At 35.6% G+C, this 20111-nt stretch overlaps 1 protein-coding gene across 5 annotated transcripts in view; it reads right to left on the bottom strand.

Moving 5' to 3' along the window:
* The window catches only part of DCAF6 (DDB1 and CUL4 associated factor 6), a 132466-nt gene that overhangs the window by 73537 nt on the left and 38818 nt on the right, over positions 1-20111 (bottom strand). For all 5 annotated transcript variants that reach the window (XM_076000362.1, XM_076000363.1, XM_012783873.3 and 2 more), the window contains exons 5-10: positions 19124-19237; positions 15849-15984; positions 13119-13333; positions 3082-3175; positions 1418-1537; positions 34-294 (exon numbers count right to left, since the gene is read on the bottom strand). In XM_076000362.1, coding sequence (XP_075856477.1) covers positions 34-294; positions 1418-1537; positions 3082-3175; positions 13119-13333; positions 15849-15984; positions 19124-19234 — 937 coding nt within the window. In that variant the 5' untranslated portion in view covers positions 19235-19237. The remainder of the gene's footprint in view (positions 1-33; positions 295-1417; positions 1538-3081; positions 3176-13118; positions 13334-15848; positions 15985-19123; positions 19238-20111) is intronic.

The following is a 20111-nucleotide window of genomic DNA, read 5'->3' as shown; positions in this document are numbered from 1 at the left end:
GACCATACCCTTCTTAAAGAGTAACATCCTCACCAGACTGATGACGTGTATGGTGTCCAGATGCCTCAACAGACTGCCTTTGTTCACTGTCTGGAGAAGATAGCAAAGAAGTAGAATGAGGGCTTTCTGTGGAAGATGATGCCAAATGAGCTTGAGCAGACATTGTAGAGGATGCAGAAGGTTGAAGAAATTGTTCAGCTGGAGCATCTACTTCCATTGCAGTTTCACCCACTTCCAAATCAGGACTTGATGGGACAGTCGGAAGAGTTGAAACATCTGACTGACTCGTTCCACCTTCAAAATATACATGTTAATGTAAATTCAAATTTTATTTTATTTTATTTATTTTGAAACAGAGTCTCACTCTGTTGCCTGGGCTAGAGTGTCAGCCTAGCTCACAGTAACCTCAAATTCCAGGGCTCAGGCGATCCTCCTGCCTCAGCCTCCTGAATAGCTGGGACTGCAGGCACATGCCACCATGCCCGGCTAATTTTTTCTATATAGTTTTAGTTAGCCAATTAATTTCTTTCTACTTTTAGTAGAGATGGGGTCTTGCTCTTGCTCAGGCTGGTTTTCAACTCCTGACCTTGAGCGATCCGCCTGCCCCAGCTTCCCAGAATGCTAGAATTACAGGCCTGAGCCACCACACCCAGCCTCAAATTTTAAATATTTTCCAAAACCAACTACTCTAAAGATATTATGTTCAGGAAACATATATACACTTGTGAGCATGCACACACATATATGTTACTTCAGGATAACAATAACACCCTGGGTCCATTTGAACAAATAAGCTAATCAAGAGTGGTAAAAATTTATTGACATTTTGTTCATTTGTTTCTCTGTAAAAATAAAAATAAAAAAAAAAAATTTATTGACAACATATTCTTGTTAAACAACCAATCTTTCCAATTACATAAAACATTTTAATCTATAGAACTTTGATCTATTTCCATTCACATTAAAAGGGTCTTAAAATGGGGACTCAGGCTCTTCTACTTTTTTTTAAGAAAAGCAAAAGTTAAGGGATAGGGACCTTGAGGTGGGGAACCTGTGGCCTCAGGGCCACATGTGGCCTTTCTGGATCCCTAAATGTGGCCCTGTGACTGAATCCAAATTTTACAGAATAAATCCTTTTAATAAAAGGATTTGTTCTGTGAAGTTTGGATTCAGTCGAGGGGCTGCACTTGGGGATCTGGAAGGCTACATGTGGCCTTGAGGCAGCAGGTTCCCTACTTCTTGGCCCAGAGGACAAATTATATCCAATACTTTTTGTTTTCTACTGCTTCACATAACACAATAAGAACCTTGTGATTACTGTAAATGTAAATCCTGGTATAATTTAGATAATATAAATAAAATGAGTTCAATAGTTTTTGCCAGTTTTATCATGACTTTAATTAATATGAAAAATTACCTCTGGGTCGAGATCTTCCTCTTCCTCTATTGCTTTGTGCAACTTCACTAGCTTCTTCAAACCATCTTGATAACATATCAGACATTCTCTGCATCAGTGACACATTGGGACTTTGCTCTCCTATTACGATATAGGTCTTATCAGTGAATTTAATAATAAATCAGCATCTTTCACTAATGCAAAAACCTATCACTAATGTAAAAACCTAGATTTGATGGGTTTTAAAATGAAAACGACTTTAAAAAAATCAAATTGCCTAAATAAATTACATAAATTTATTAGAGCCATCATCACATTGTATAGTAATGTCTATAGGAGCGACTCTCCATCTTACTGTATGGTAAAGTTCCTTGAGAACATGGCACAAATCTCCTTTATCTTTGACTATTCTTAGGTAACTCCATGCCTTCCTTTCCTACCCCAACCTTTATGTTTCCTTCCAAGAATGTCCAGTTAGGAAAGGCTCATGAATTCTAAGTTGAATAGATTAAAAGAAAGCTTTTCTCTCTCCCTAAAGCAGGGGTCCTCAAACTACGGCCCGCGGGGCACATGCAGGTGTTTTTGCCCGTTTGTTTTTTTATTTCAAAATAAGATATGTGCAGTGTGCATAGGAATTTGTTCATAGTTTTTTTTAAACTATAGTTCAGCCCTCCAACGGTCTGAGGGACAGTGAACTGGCCCCCTGTTTAAAAAGTTTGAGGACCCCTGCACTAAAGCATTATCATCAAATATAGACACAAAATAGCCTTATGTTTTTGCATAAATTTTCCTTAAACTGAATTTATTTTTCATCATCATTTACTGTACGCAAATTCCAGATATCTAAAATCAACTGGAACCAGAAAGTATTTTGTCTCTTTCCTCACTCCTTTTCCTCTTTAAATAAATGAGTTTTTCTTAAGGGAGTTTTCAAATTAAAAGTATGGTGTCAAATTAAAATTGTGACAACTCTATTGTACAATCATATAATTTAAAGTAAAAATCATTTGTTCCTACATTTTCTCTGAAATCAGAATTTATTTTACACTTTATTGCCTTTATGTAATGTAGCTTTATATTTAAATATATACTGTAAAATAATACCCAGGATACTTGTATATTGGGAAAGCATCAATATGCTTTTGATGATAAAAGAGGTTTCAGTAGTCCTAAGAAAAAGAATTTGGCTACAGACTCATTTAATAAAATACAGCCAGCCATATTAATCCTATTTTAAAATGTGCTACCTTAAAGCTCCTGAGGTAGTTTCTTACGTGTGTCAAAAGCACTTGATAGAAAAAAAATGTACGTGTTATTATAAAACTCTGTTAGAAATTAAAAGTTTTCATCTTCCTTTACATATAGTAGAAAGGCAAAAATTAAGAAGTTTGATAATATCCAATTTGGGGGGAGTCAATGGGACATTCTTATGCTTTCAGTAGGAATGTAAATTAGTGTATCTTTTTGAGGGAGTAATTTGATAAAAATTAAAATGTACTTATCCAGTGACTCAGCCATATCACTTCTAAGAATTTATCCTAAAATGTATTTGCACAAATTATCAAGATATGTGTACAAGGATGCTTATTATAGCATCATTTACAATAGTGAAGAAACTGGAACCACGCTAAAATATTAATTTTTAAATGATATATACCCAAAAAAGCTAACCAAAGTATAGTTACCATCTCGTTCTCGTTCACTCTCAGGTCTTGCTCTGGGTCCAGTATCTGACCAATCACCACGAAGTCTCAAACGCTTAACTGGAGGCTGTCGTAACTAAAAGATAAGGATAGATTATATATAAGTCTAAAACTCGTTTGCTCTTGACTCCTAAAACATACTTTAAATCTAATAGATTATTTCCACCTCCCTACTTTCTTTATTGAGTATGCAAGTGAGATGCTAGAACAAAATATGAAATACACTGATACAAGCTAAATCAGTCTATTACAGCATTCACTATGATGATAAATATCCACTGATACTAACAGCCAGTGCTTAGTATCTTCAACCTAAAGACTCTGACTACAAATCTGAAATCTTATCCTATTCTTACACTTAAATGTGATTTCTTCACTACCTGTATCACTTTCCAGCTGACAACAGAATATTTAATCACCTTGAGCCTTTGCTTTCTATTAGGAAGACAAATATCATCTAGGTAAAGTATCTACACACTTAACAATGGGAGTTATCATTATTTTTACATATTACTGACAGTTTACTCTTCAGTCCCCCCAGCATCTATTCCAATTCTTTATCACCTGTCTCAAGTTTCTATTCCATCTTACTGCCTTCATTCTTGACTAATAACTTTTCCTCCTACTTAAGAGAAAGTCCTATAGAAATGACATTAATTTCTTCAGCTGAATTCTACAAATTTTTCTATATCTATAATTTTCTAATTCCTTCCAACCATTCTCAACAGATGTATCATTTATTCTGTTTAAACCTAATCTCTCCATCTGTACTTTTTATTTTATTCCTTCAACTCCTCAAGCATCTTGCTTCAATAATTATTCTCTCTTTTCTACACTTACATCCATCTTCTCTCTCCTGGTTCTTTCTCACAACATGCTAAAGATTCTTACCATTTTTAATAAATGAAACAATATCTCACTTTCATAAAATCTCAATTTTATATTTCTATTCAGCAACAGTCCTTTCTCTTGCTTTTACTTTATTCTCAAGCTTCTTGATTAAAGTCTATATTCATACTATCTACCAGTCCTCCCTCAATACAGTGTTGTCAATCTTTCCATTGATTTCCCATCTTTCCCGATTTCATTCTCGACAAGGTTACCAGTGAATGATCAATTGCCAAGTTCACTCATTAGTTATAAAAATGATCAATAATATGATCAATAATCAAATTGCCAAGTCAAATTACATCTTTTGAAGCTTATTTGACATGTTTATGGCATCTGACACTCTCAACTGCTCCATTTAATTTTTACATTTTTAACATTTTATTAAAATATAATTCACATACCACAATATTCAAATTTTTAAAGTACATGATTCAGTGGTATATATTCACAAAGCTCTGCAACAACCATCATGGTCTAATTCCAGGACATTTTTATCACTCCAAAAAGAAATCCCATCAGCAGTCACTTCCCACTAATCCTCTCCACTCAGCTCCTCGCAACCACCAGTCTACTTTCTGTCTTTATGGATATGCCTACTCTATCTAGCACACTGACTGCTACACTAGAAAAAAGATTTTTTTTCCTTGGGGCCATGGTGTTTATTATGAAAATAGAATAAAAATTTTCAAAACAAAATGACTCTAATTTAATGAAAAATTTGTTATCTTTTACTGTTTTCTGTGTTATATGTGACTTGAAAAACAGCTCAAGGTAAAGAGACCTGTGAGTTACATATGTTTCAAGAAGCCCTGAGCTCAAAACCAGTGTGAGTTAAATACAACTCACATGGTAGTTAATATGCTAGAGATTTCATATAAATGGAATCTTAACAATATATGGTCTTTTGTGTTTGTCATTTAGCATAATATTTTCAAGGTTTATTCATATCATAGCATTTATTAGTATTTCACTTCTTTTTATGTCCAAATAGTATTCCATTTTATGGATATGTCACATTTTGTTTATCCATGCACTGGTTGTATACTGAGTTGTTTCCACTTATTAGCTATTATGAAAAATGCTGCTATTGAGCATGACAAGTTTTTGTAGAAACATGTTTCAATTCTTTTGAGTATACAAGCATACTTTGTTTTATTACACTTTGCTTTACTGAGCTTCACAGATACAATGTTTTTTTTTACAAATGGAAGCTTTTTGGCAACCCTGCCTCGAGCAAATCTATTGGTTCTATCTTTCCAACATCATGTGCCGATTTCATGTCTCTGCATCACATTTTGGCAATTCTCACAATATTCCAAACCTTTTCCTTATTACTGTATCTGTTTTCCTTATGATACATATATTGATTTTCATCCATGGTTCCTGGCTTATAACTCCCAAAGCCCTTCTGATCTTCTCCGGCCTACCTTTCACCTGCCCAAGGCAAGATTGTGGGTGATAAAATCCTCATTCCAAAGAGAGTCCAGCCCCATACCCTGAAGGAAAGAATGCTACAAGGAGAGGCCAAGAGGAATCTGAAACAGACAAGCCTTACTGTCTGTTTAGAGCTTAGATCATACCCTTTTTGTCCAATCACATTTCAACAGTTTTCCACACTTCAGTCATGTCTATCCAATGAAGTCTCCATTAAAACTCCAAGGGTCTGGGGAGCTTACAGATAGCTGAATACATGGAGGTTCCTAGAGGGTGGTATGTCCAATGAGGGCATGGAAGCTCTGGGTTCCTTCCCCCACACCTCGCTCTATGCATCTCTTAACTGTACCCTTCATAATACCCTTTATAATAAACCAGTAAATGTGTTTCCCTGAATTCTGTGAGCTGCTCTAGCTAATTAATCAAATCCAAAGAGGAGTTATGGAACCCCAAACTGAAGTTGGTGAGTTAGAAGTTCGGGAGGCCTAGACTTGCAACTTGGTGTCCAGGGGAGGGAGGAGGGAGTCTTGAGAGACTGAGACCTCAACATGTAGGATCTGATGCTATCTTCACAGAGACAGTGTCAGGACTGAATTGGAGAACAGCCACTGATGTCCACTATAGAACTAATTATTTGCTGGGTGGTGAGGAGGCCCCCTCTGGCACATTTTGTCACAGAAGTTTTCTGGGTTGATTGTTGTTGAGTGAGAGAACAGAAAAAACTCTGTTAGTGTTTTTTTGCCTCTCACAATTATAGTGATCTATGATCAGTGATCTTTGATATTACTACTGTAATTGTTTTGGAGTTCCACAAACTGCATCCATATAAGAATGTGAACTTAATAGATACATGTGTGTATTTCTTACTGCTTCACCAACCAGCTGCTCCCACTCCCCGATTCCTCTCCCTCTCGTTAGGCCTGCCTATTCCTTGAGACACAACAATATTGAAATTAGGCCAATTAATCATGCTACAGTAGACTCTGAGTATTCAAGTGAATGGAAGAGTTGCACATCTCTCATGTGAAATCAAAACCTATAAATGATTAGGCTCAGTGAGGAAGACATGTCAAAATCCATGACAAAGTCGGGCGTGGTGGCTCGCGCATGTAATCCTAGCACTCCGGGAGGCTGAGGCGGGCGGATTGCTCGAGGTTAAGAGTTCAAAACCAGCCTGAGCAAGACCCTGTCTCTACTAAAAATAGAAAGAAATTAATTGACCAACTAAAATATATATATACAAAAAATTACCCGGGCATGGTGGCACATGCTTATAGTCCCAGCTACTTGGGAGGCTGAGGCAACAGGATTGCTTGAGCCCAGGAGTTTGAGGTTGCTGTGAGCTAGGCTGACGCCACGGCACTCACTCTAGACTGGGCAACAAAGTGAGACTCTGTCTCAAAAAAAAAAAAAAAAAAAAATCCATGACAGGACGAAAGCTAGGCCTCTTGTGCCAGTTAGCCAAGTTGTGAAGGCAAGGGAAGTTCTTGAAGGAAATGTAAAAGTGCTACTCCAGTGAACACCTGAATGACAAAAAAGCAAATATAGCTTTATGGCTGATATGGAGAAAGTTTTAATGGTCTGCATAGAAGATCAAACCAGCTATGATATTCCCTTAAGCCAAAGTCTAATCTAGATCCAGCCCCCAACCCTCTTCAATTCTATAAAGGCTACGAAAGGTGAGGAAGCTGCAGAAGAAAAGTCTGAAACTAGAAGTTAGTTCATAAAGTTTAAGGAAAGAAGCAAGACCTCTGTAATATAAAAATGCAAGGTGAATATTACAGAACACATTCTTATATTTAGGAAAAAAGAATAAAAAAGGAAATAAAAATTTTATAAAATTAAAGAAAAAAATGCAAGGTGAAGCAGAAAGTGCTGATGTAGAAGCTACAGCAAATGATCTAGAAGATCTAAGATAACAGATGAATGGGTTCCACTGAACAACGTATTTCCAATGTAGATGAAATAGCCTTCTATTGGATAAAGACGCCATCTAGGACTTTATAGCTACAGACGAGAAGTCAATGCCTGGCTTCAAAGCTTCAAAGGACAGGCTGACTCTCTTGTTAGATGCTAATTCAGCTAGTGACTTCAAGTGGGAACCAATATTCATTTACCATTCAGAAAATCCTAGGGCCTTTAAGAGTTGTGTTAAATCTTCTCTGCTTGTGCTCTATAGATGCAATAACAAAGACTGGATGATAGCACATCTGCTTACAGCATGGTTACTGAATATCTTAAGCCTACTATTGAGACCTACTGCTCAGAAAAAAAGAGATTCCTTTCAAAATATTACTGCTCATTGACAATGCAGGTCATCCAAGAGCTCTGATGGAGATATACAAGAAGATAAATGCTGTTTTCATGTCTGCTAATACAAGCTTGCTAACACAACATCCATTCTGCAGCTCATGGATTAAGGAAGGAGTAATTTTGATTTTTAAGTCTTATTATTTAAGAAATATGTTTTGCAAGGCTATAGCTGCCACACATGGTGATTTCTCTGATGGATCTGGGCAAAGTAAACTGAAAACCTTCTGGAAAGGATTCACCATTCTAGATGCCATTAAGAACATTTTGAATCATAGGAAGAAGTAAAAATATAAGCATCAACAGGCATTTAGAAAAAGTTGATTCTAACCGTCATGGATGACTTTGAGGGGTTCTAGGACTTCAGTGGAAGAAGTCACTGCAGATGTGATAGAGATAGCAAGAGAACTAGATTTAATAGTGGAGCCTGAAGATATGACTGAATTTCTGTAATCTCATGATAAAACTTTAAGAGATGAGGAGCTGCTTCTATGAATGAGCAAAGGAAGTCGTTTCTTGAGATGCAATTTACCCCTGGTGAAGATGCTATGAAAATTACTGAAATAACAACAAAGGATTTAGAATATTATATAAACTTAGTTGATAAAGCAGCAACAAGGTTTGAGAGACTAACTTCAATTTTCAAAAAAGTTCCTGTGGGTAAAATGTCATCAAACAGCACTACATACCACACAGAGATCATTCATGAAAGGAAATGTTAATCAATGTGGTAAACTGCATCGCTGTCTTATTTTAAGAAGTTGCTACAACTGCTGCAACCTTCAGCAACCACCACTCTGCCCAGTTAGCAGACATGAACACCAATCAGGACCCTCCACCAGCAGAAAGACTGAAACTTGCTAAAGGCTCAGATGATTGTTAGTACTTTTTAGCAACAAAGTATTTTTAAATTAAGGTCTGTACATTGTTTTTTTAGATATAATGCTATGTACATTTAATAGATTATAGTACAGTGTAAATATAACTTTTATACAAACTAGCAAACCAAAAAAATTATGCAACTTGCTTTATTATAATATTCACTTTATTGTGGTGGTCTAGAGCCAAACTTGCAATATTTCCAAGGTATGCCTGTATATCTAGGAGAGGAATTGCTGGGTCATATGATAACTGTTTAATTTTTGAGTAATTGACAAACTGTTTTCCAAAGCAGTTGCAACATTTTATATTTCCACCAGCAATATATGAGGGTTCCAATTTCTCCACATCCTCCCCAACACTTGTTATTGTCTGCCTTTTTCATTTGGCCATCCATTATTTTTATTTAGTGGATTTGAAGTTGTGTCTCACTGTGGTTTTTTTTTTTTTTTGAGACAGAGTCTCGCTTTGTTGCCCAGGCTAGAGTGAGTGCCATGGCGTCAGCCTAGCTCACAGCAACCTCAAACTCCTGGGCTCGAGTGATCCTTCTGCCTCAGCCTCCCGGGTAGCTGGGACTACAGGCATGCGCCACCATGCCCGGCTAATTTTTTTATATATATATCAGTTGGCCAATTAATTTCTTTCTATTTATAGTAGAGACGGGGTCTCGCTCTTGCTCAGGCTGGTTTTGAACTCCTGACCTTGAGCAATCCGCCCGCCTCGGCCTCCCAAGAGCTAGGATTACAGGCGTGAGCCACAGCGCCCGGCCTCACTGTGGTTTTGATTTGCATTTCCCTGTGGACTAGTGATGTTGAGTATCTCCTTTTATGTTTATTGGCCATTTGTATCTCTTCTCCGGAGAAGTCTCTTCAACATCTCTACCTTAATATAATTTGGGTATTTGTCTTTTTGAATTGTGTTCTTTATATATTTTGGATACCACACTCCACTCAGATATATGATCTGGAAACATTTTCTCTCATTCTGTGGGCTACTCTTTTCATGTTTTGGCTTTTTTTGTTTGTTTGTTTGTTTTTTGAGACAGAGTCTCGCTTTGTTTCCCAGGCTAGAGTGAGTGCCACGGCGTCAGCCTAGCTCACAGCAACCTCAAACTCCTGGGGCTCAAGCGATCCTCCTGCCTCAGCCTCCCGAGTAGCTGGGGCTACAGGCATGCGCCACCATGCCCGGCTAATTTTTTCTATATATATTATTTGGTCAATTAATTTCTTTCCATTTTATAGTAGAGACGGGGTCTCGCTGTTGCTCAGGCTGGTTTTGAACTCCTGACCTCGAGCAATCCGCCCACCTCGGCCTCCCAGAGTGCAAGGATTACAGGCGTGAGCCACCACGCCTGGCCTTCATGTTTATTTTTTTAAAATAATATTCATTGATTTTTTCCCCCTCAATATCAAGGAGGTTTTGATAAAAACCTGGCCACAGCTTAGTTGTAAATATTCTAATTTCTCCTGAAAACCATACCAAGCAACAAAGAGAATGGGGAAAAAAATTCTGGGAGTACTTACATCCTCAGATTCCATATTATGTTTAAGTATGACTAAACAACTGAGAATAGCAAAATCTACACAGGAAGGCATAGATATATGACAGGGAATAGCCAGAACAGAAAAGGCCTAGTGTGTGGCAGCTGTCCAAAACCTCAAACACATAATCACTCCCAGAAAGAGAGGGCCTCACCCTTTACATGAACTACATTTAGAACGATACAATAGAACTCTGCTTCATGGTTACAAGAGAGAGAAATTTTTATATTATATAGGAAAAGAACTGGTGTTACAACCTCAGTATTTCTATAATAAGATATTCAAATTAGAAACAACTCCAAATTTGACTTTTTGAGTATGTAAAATAACCCAGTCAAGAATACTGAAAATGGTACAGCACTCATTCACGCAGTCACCAATATTTTTTGAGCACTTTTTATGTGTCAGGTACTATTCTAGGTATTGGAAAAGAATGATAGACAAAACAGAAAAAAAAATCCCCAATGTCACAGAATTTATAGTCTAGTGGAGGAAACGATACATGAAATAAAAGTGATGTGTTATGGAGAAAAATAAAGTAGAAGAGGAATAAGTAGCACCAGAGAGTTACGGTTGTGATTTTAAATAGAGTGGTAAGGTAGGGCCTACCAGGATGGTTATATGCGCAAAGACCTGAAATACATAAGGAAAGAAGAAATCCAGGTATCTGAAGAAGGTATTTCAGGCAGAGTAAATGCAAAAGCTCTAGGGTAGGAAGCATGCTTAGCCCAACTAAGCTGGTAAGTAAGTAGATGTGGCCAGAGCAAAGGAGCGAGCAGAAATAGTAATGGGGAACAGATACTATAAGATCTTGAAGCCACTGTAAGGGCCTAAGCTTTGCCTTGGGTGAGATGGGGAGCCACCTGAAGTATTCATTAGAAGAATGGCATGATTGGACTTATGTTTCAAAGGTCACTTTGGACTCTATGCAGCTAAAGGACTGTAGGGGTGAAAGCGGGAAGCCTGGTTAGAAAGCTACCATACTTGTATAGGAGAAAGATGCTAATACCTCCAATCAAGGCAGTAGTGTAGTTAGAGTGGTAAGCAGTAGTCAGATCTGGAACATATTTTTAGGGACAAATTATGGGGACCAGGAGAAAATGAGAGAATAGATTCAACAAGGGATCCAATAGTGAGGTGAGGCAAGTGCAAAATTATCAAAAATATTTTGGAGGAAAAAAGAGGAAAGAGTAAAAAAAAAAAAAAAAAGGAATACAAAAGTAAAGAAAAATGAGACAATGGATTCAAGTAATGCATACAATAGTGAGGTGGAGCAAGTGGGAAATTGTCAAAAATATTTCGGAGGAAAAAAAAAGAAAGGAAAGAATAAAAAGGAATTTTAAAAAAAAGGAAAATGAGAAGTACAAAAAAGTTGAGTAAGACAAAAGAATATACCAAAGAAACATGGAGAAAACATGAAAGAGAAATTATTAGAGGACATGAGAAAATAAAAAGAGGCCCTGACAAACTAAGGAAACACAAAAATATTATGGAAACATAAGAAAAAAAATCATATTATAAATTTTATTCATGCTTTAAAATCATGCTTAAACTTTAATGTCCCAATCAAAATCAATTATTCCCTGCTTTTTTCTACTTATAAAGATCAGAGTTCTTGTATATAATTCTATTAAGTTTCACACATTTATTTATTTATTTATATCTCTACTTCCATTAAATTGTAAATTCCTTAAATGAGGGGCCAAGTCTTTGCCTGGTCATCCTTGATTTTCTAAAGCTTAGTGTAAGCTTAGTATAAGCTACTATATACTTGTAAGCTACTGTATACTTGGTATATAGTAGGCACCCAATAAATATTTGTTGAGATGAGTTTGAACACTATCGTCAAGGTTTTAGTATAAAACACCAAAGAAAAATGTTGGAATCAAGAGGGAGACAGATTATTAATTTCTTCTATGTATACCTCTGAATAATTTGTTACAATAAGTGTGATTTATTTTCATAATTTTAATCCATTTTAAGAATTATTTTTCTTAATTTAGTTAATTCAACAACGAATACCATGAAAAACACTTCCAGAAAAAACCCTCAGTGTTCATGACTCAGCATCATACACTCTGATTATATAAATATCTTTTGGCAAAGTTTTCTATAGTATCAAAACTAGTTGGCCCACTTAAAATGTCTATGGACTTCCAACTCTTTCATTATGTAATAGGCACAAAGCTTGACTGTAACTTAACTTACCCATATGAAATTACACAGCAACAACAAAATGACAAGGCAGATTTCATGTTTTCTACCAGAACAATGAATTCATAGTTTTCATTAGCCATCATACCCTTCTTCCTTGTTAATTTCCCAATTCACTTAAATACACTGCTATATTTAAAATCGCAAAACATATTTATAAAGTAATCCTGATTTTTAAAATAATTTTATGGCCCTCTAAACCTGAAATTATGAGGACTAAGTTTGGTTTTGCATCTCATAGGGATTACAAAATCACTGTTGTTCTTTAGTAACCTCTAAAATATATTCACTAATAGGCATTAAACCAATACCAAAAAGTTAGTGATATTAAAAGTCAACAGTTAATTTCAAAAGACATTTTTAAAAGCCAAAGTGAATACCTAGAGATAATATTATATGTCACTAGTCCATGGACATAAACATTTAGTATCTTGGAAAACTATCATCACATTTTCTATTATTGTGTCTTTTCTGCAAGTGTTAGAATTGTTGATCTTTCTTTCTGCTGCCATGCATCTACAAAGTTAGAGAAACATTTTGCTATTAAATATTTTGTCTTTAAAAATAGTTCATAATACTTTTTCTAGAGCCTTGTTCCTCATTATTAGCCTCTATTCTTTCAAGTATGTCTCAAGTTTTTTGTCCCCCAAACTGTAAATGTCTTTGAAAATTAATGCTATTTGTTTCTGCCTTAGGGCCCAGGAGTCACTGAATTAATGTTTTCTGAATTGAATAAAGAGGTAAACCTACCTCTTCTCTTCTCTCCTCTGCAGAAGGAGTTTTAAGTTCTCGTGCTGTATCATCTTTTGGGTCAAAAAGATATATGTAATCTGAAGAGTAACTAACGAGAATCTCTTGACCATCTTCACTATAACACAGAGATGTCACCCTGCAGGACTTATTATTAAGATGGGAAGGGATAAAACGGGCAACCATTCCAGTAGTCCCTCGGCCTGCATAATTCCCTAAATAAGAAACAGGAAATTATTTAAAATTAGTAATATTTTAAAGAAATATTTCTACTAAAACTCTTAATCTGAATTATGAGATATGTGACTTAATGTAACAGTCCAAACCCAAGCTATCACATTCTATTTCTAGAAGAGGTTGTTTCTTTGAAAGTGAGAATTTATAACAAAACAAAAATATAGTATAGACTGGGCACAATGGCTCACACCTGTAATCTCAGAACTCTGGAAGGCCAAGGTTGGAGGATTGCCTGAGATCAGGAGTATGAGACCAGTCTGAGCAGTGAGGACCACTGCCCCCTCCCCCCCCCCGCCCCCGCTCTACTAACAATAGAAAAAAAATTAGTGGGGCAAGTAAAAATAGAAAATATTAGCCAGGCGTGGTGGCACATGCCTGTAGTCCCAGACACTTGGGAGGTTGAGGCAGGATGGCTTGAGCCCAGGAGTTTGAGGTTGCTGTGAGCTAGGCTGATGCCACGGCACTCACTCTAGCCTGGGCAACAGAGTGAGACTCTGTCTCACACAAAAAAAAACAAAACAGTATAAAGAGACCATATCTACAAAAAAATTCATGATTTTCTAGCATTCCAGATTATATAAATGTTTTGTTGAAATATGAGTTACTTCATAATTAAAATTATTTATAATTACAGTCATACTAAGTCACCTTCTAAAAGTTTCCCCCAAATTAAGTTAATTTCTACAATAGGAAAGCTATTACTTATTAGCATACTAGATAAAAGATTATAATACCATTAAGATGATTCATCTCTTATTTTTTTTAAAAGATATCTGATTGCCATGAAATTTTCCTCTTACATAGCAACAGAATAAGAATACTATTCCTATTTTAATTAACTCTGCTAGTCTTCGATATAATACAACATGCTAGGGAGGAGTACAATTGGCACTTTGTGCCCTGGGGGCCCAGGAATACTAAATTCTAAGAATCCCACAAAGCTGTATAATCTTGCACAATGAAGTCTTATCCTGTTCCAAATGTCAATTATGTCCCATCTGTTGAGAAACAATCATTAAGCCTATAATTTCATATTACTACTATTTCCCCTAAATGTACATATCGAAATAGACAGCACTCCTCAGTCACAGTTCAAAAAGGAAAGATCTCAACTGGTATTCTAATTTCCATAATCTATGTCCATTTTTACTGACATCGTTCGTTTCTGCCCCTTTTTAAAACAATATCACATATGTGAATATATGAATGTATATTTAATATTTGTATTTGTGTGTGTATATATGTGTGTCTGGGTGCATAAGTAATCCTGGCCTTCCTTTCCTGAGAACATGCTAATGGAAGCTAACTTTCAATTGATTATTTTAGAAGTGGTTTGATCCCACAGTGAATGAGGAGAGAAATAACTGGTTTAAATTAGATTCAAATTCAGTACTGCAGAATTGTTAACAGTACTTTAAGCTAAGCAGGCATAAGTATATGCTATACATTAATACATACTCAAGTCACTATTCTAATTTTTCTCTCCACCATGTTTACCATTATCCTCTTGATTGAAAAATGACACAGTCCCCACCAAAATTCAGGTCTATCCAGAACCTTAGAATGTAACCTTACTTGGAAATAAGGTCTTTACAGATGTAATTAGTTACAATGAAGTCACACGGGATTAGGGTGGGCCTTAAATGCAGTATGACTGGTGTCCTAAGAAGAGGAAAATGTGGACATAAATTCACACAGGGGAGAATGTCATGTAAAGATGGAGGCAGAGGCTGGAGTGATATGTCTACAAACCAAGAGACACCAAAGACTGGCAGCAGCCAACAGAAACTAGGAGAAAGGCATGGAGTCTCTAGTAGAAACCAACTCTTAGACATCTTAGATTTCAATCATCTAGCCTCCAGAAATGAGAGAGAAGAAACTTTGTTATTTTAACATCCTTAGTTTATGGTAATTTGTTATGGCAGTCCTAATATACCACATGTGACAACTTTTAGAAGTAGTAAGATAAACTGCAAAATTATCTTCCCAATTGAGTCATAAAAACTTGGCAAAATGCTATTTTTTATAATAATCTACATTATTTATATACATTCTATTTCCTGAAATTTTATAACTAAAGAAATTTTAAAATCAAAAACATGTCGGCCAGACGCAGTGGCTCACGCCTATAATCCTAGCACTCTGGGAGGCCCAGGAGGGTAGATTGTTTAAGCTCAGGAGTTCGAGACCAGCCTGCGCAAGAGAGAGACATACATACTAAAAATAGAAAGAAATTAGCTGGACAACTAAAAATACATACAAAAAAATCAGCTGCACATGGTGGCGCATGCCTGTAGTCCCAGCTACTTGGGAGGCTGAAGCAGAAGGATTGCTTGAGCCCAGGAGTTTGAGGTTGCTATGAGTTAGGCTGACACTAGGGCACTCACTCTAGCCCGGGCAACAGAGTGAGACTGTCTCCAAAAAAATTGAAAACATGTCATAAAGACTCTCTGAACTGCCAGTCTTATGTTTGCTTTAATATTATCTTCTTACCTGTAGCTCTTGTGCCCAGCATTCGCCGATCATATATTCGTACTGAGCTATCAGAACAACCAACAGCAAGATAATATGGTATTGGTGGACAAATAGCTACAGATGTGGCAGCACGTCGACAGTTTATTAAAATATCCTACAAAAGATAACATAATATACCAGTTACACAGAACTACACAATAGAAATAACACTATATTTAAAACTGTCCCCTTTAGTAATTAGAAGAAAATAACCAGAAATCCTAATTCAGTCAGCATACTAATGAGGGGAAAAACAACAATATGGTTTTCTTTTAGTTTATTTTTCCAGTTTCTACTAGAAATTGTTTCTAACACATTCAGCCTATGTGAAACCAAAATAAATATTTTCAGTCAATACTTGTCCTTAGCAATTTATCACTGTATAAGAAAAATACTTTTTCTTTTTTTGTTTGCTATACAGCTCCAAAATTGATTGATTTCTACTACAATATTGTACACTTTCCTTACAAACCAATCAAAGTATTATGTGGAAATACTACACTTATAGATTTAAAATTTACACCCAAATGTAAGACTAAAACACTGAGTAATTATGCTAGCTCAGCAGCAACTAGAAACAGCTGGTAATAATTCAAGAAACTACTTATATTACCACAATTAAAACCCTTTTTAAAAATAACTACATTTCACATAATGTTATAATACAATTTGAATTATTACTCAGAAATGCCTGCTAAATACTGCCATACTCATGAATAATGAAAATCTTTAGAAATATAAAAAAGTCATACATTACCTATGTAATGTATCACTAAGTCATTAGTGATGGCAACTGGCTGCTATTATTGGTTCATCTGACAGTAAAGATGGATTTATTATCTACCTTTGTCTATGATAAGTATTGATGATTATTTTATATGGTATGCATAATATTTTAATTATAATCATTGTTATTAAAAAACAAAAACATTAACTAATTTAAAAATTTTATACTTTTCTTAACTTGTAAAATCTTTCTCATCAGTCCCCAAAATAAAATACACACATACGTACAAATCCTTCAAAAGACAGAAGCGTTAGAAGATGTAAGAGCTGTTACCCCATACATAAATCCTTAAGGCACTCTGTTGATTCCATACTGTTTTGTCTAAATGACTCTGGCTCCTTACTCTTCTTAGTATAGCCATGTTTTTAAATTCCTTTACCTTACACTTTATTTAATTATTTACCCTACAACATTATACAGAATTCATTTACTAACTGCCTTTCATATAAGGTTTTAGTAGTTAAGAATTACTCTAGTTACCAGTTTTTCTTTATAGTCTCTGCCTCTAGTCACTTTTATATATAAGGGAAAATTTTAAAGAAAGAGTAATTTTACTTCACCTTAGACTAGCTTTCTTACCTTTGTGGGGTTTTTTGTGTAGATGAGCACAACAAATCCTACTATAAACTAAAATACAGTTTAAGAGAATTTGGAATAACAAATTTTAGTATTCACCATTTACTAAGAAACAGGTATACCAAATGCTCCTAATAACCTAATATTTAAACTTATTTCTGCCTTCCGTTCAGTGCTTTCCTATTTATGCATGTGTACATATATATACATAACAAAAACTGATTAAAATGGTATATTTAACATTTTTTCAATTTTTCCTTTCTTTTTTCTTTTTCTTCTCTATTTCAAATATACCAAATAATCTTTTTAACCCTAAAGCACGTTAACTATATTAACTGGTTTGGTTAGCAAGCATCTAACCTCATTACCAGTGATTTTTTTTCTAACTTTCAGTAAAAATTTATTATTGAACAATACTTTTTTATTTCATTTACTACTTCAAAATGATCCAAGAAAAAGCTACTGTGCTCTCAATAATGTATGATAGAGAAAAACACTTAGAATTAGATGTCTGGGGTCAAAAGACTGAATGATTTCTCAGGTCTTTTATAAGTTTAAAATAGCATTAAAATGTAAAAATCTGATATTAAAGATAACATCTTTACAGAAATGAGCTAAATTTGAATGAATATATTATAGAATGGTATCTTATTATTTCCTTAAAAAAACGATACCATATAATTTTCGGTTTAAAAGTCAGGGAGGGGCCGGGTGCGGTGGCTCACGCCTGTAATCTTATTTCGAACTCCCGACCTCGAGCGATCCGCCCGCCTCGGCCTCCCAGAGAGCTAGGATTACAGGCGTGAGCCACTGCGCCCGGCCACGCCTGTAATCTTAGAACTCTGGGAGGCCAAGGCAGGCGGATTGCTCGAGGTCAGGAGTTCGAAACCAGCCTGAGCAAGAACGAGACCCCATCTCTACTATAAATAGAAAGAAATTAATTAGCCAACTGATATATATAGAAAAAATTAGCTGGGCATGGTGGCGCATGCCTGTAGTCCCAGCTACTCGGGAGGCTGAGGCAGCAGGATGGCTGGAACCCAGGAGTTTGAGGTTGCTGTGAGCTAGGCTGACACCACGGCACTCACTCTAGCCTGGGCAGCAAAGTGAAACTCTGTCTCAAAAAAAATAAAAAATAAGGCCGGGCGCGGTGGCTCACGCCTGTAATCCTAGCACTCTGGGAGCTCGAGGCGGGAGGATCGCTCGAGGTCAGGAGTTTGAAACCAGCCTGAGCAACAGCGAGACCTCGTCTCTACTGTAAATAGAAAGAAATTAATTGGCCAACTAATATATATAGAAACAATTAGCCGGGCATGGTGGCGCACGCCTGTAGTTCCAGCTACCCGGGAGGCTGAGGCAGAAGGATCCCTTGAGCCCAGGAGTTTGAGGTTGCTGTGAGCTAGGCTGACGCCACGGCACTCATTCTAGCCTGGGCAACAAAGCGAGACTCTGCCTCAAAAATAAATAAATAAAAAAAAAAAAATTAAAATATAAAAAAAAAGACGGGGGGGGGGGGAGGGATGGGACGGACGGACATTAAACTACCAGAAGCTTTTATTACTGCTATTGGGTTAAGTCAAAATGGTTTCTATGAGTAAATGACATATATTGATAAATTCTTCAGGTTTTTATAATACTAGAGAATATATACTGAACAATTACATAAATTTTCATAAATATATTTTAAATGTATAATTAAAATATAAACTGAACTTCAATATTAACATTTTAAATTTAAAAATTGTGATTATAAAATATACGCTCATTGAAAATTGTTGCAAAACAAAAAAATTTAAAATTCACCCATAATCTTATCACCAAGATAACTTACTGTCCAATTTTAATTATAACCTTAATTTTTTTCTCACTTGTACAAAAATTGGATTCTTACATCTTTGCAATCTTCTTTTGTGCAGCTAGTTTTGATGCGTGTATCAAACCACCTAACAGTTCCATCTTCACCACAAGACAGAAAAGTGTAAGGGTCATTTGGTACAGTCATAATCTGAAAATGAAAATAAAAGTATAGGTAAACATACTGAACATTTAAACAGATGGCTTTGAAAAACATTCCTACTATTTCATCAAATGATTAAGGTAAAGGCAACAAAAATCATGTATGTTAATTATTACGACTTACACACAACATGATTCAAAACAGTATAATACAGATAGAGACATACAATAATTGAATCAATATGACTCATTACTTTGAATATTAGAATTAATATAACTTCAGATAGAAAGTTCATTAAAATTATAAACTTTTAACAATTTGACAAGATTCTCCCACAGGTAGGTATTCAAAGCCAAATTTTTACATTTTCTGTATGTGAACTTATAATTGTATTATAGATATGTAAGAAAATTTTCTTCTCTGATAATGTTTAAGAAAACTGTGGGATGCTGAAATCACTTAAGCACATAAACTGACCTCTCAAATTTTTTAATGGTGGTGATGGTTACACAGCAATGTGAATGTACTTAATACTACTGAAATGCACACTCAAAAACAGCTAAGATGGGATATTTTATATTTTACCACAATAAAATTCCTTTTAAAAGAATTAAAATATTTTAAATATTCCTATAGCTACTTATAATTTAGCAATGACAATATTGTAAGTTGAGGCCCTCTGTGAACCCTGCCTAACAAGTTGCCCTCTCCTGTTCCTAGAAGCAAACAGTACCAAAACTGGGTATTTAGCATTTCCATAAATGGTACCCAAACAATGGAAGGTATGTTCTTATGTTTGAAACATTATAGACATAAAAAGGTGCTCAAACTCATTAATCATCAACGCAAATTAACACCACAAGGAAATACCACTGTAGCCTACCAGAATGGCCAAAATGAAAGACAATAATAATATCAAGTG

Source organism: Microcebus murinus, chromosome 2 (genome assembly GCF_040939455.1).
Source record: "Microcebus murinus isolate Inina chromosome 2, M.murinus_Inina_mat1.0, whole genome shotgun sequence".
NCBI lineage: Eukaryota > Metazoa > Chordata > Mammalia > Primates > Cheirogaleidae > Microcebus > Microcebus murinus.
This window is presented reverse-complemented; position numbering and strand designations above follow the sequence as displayed.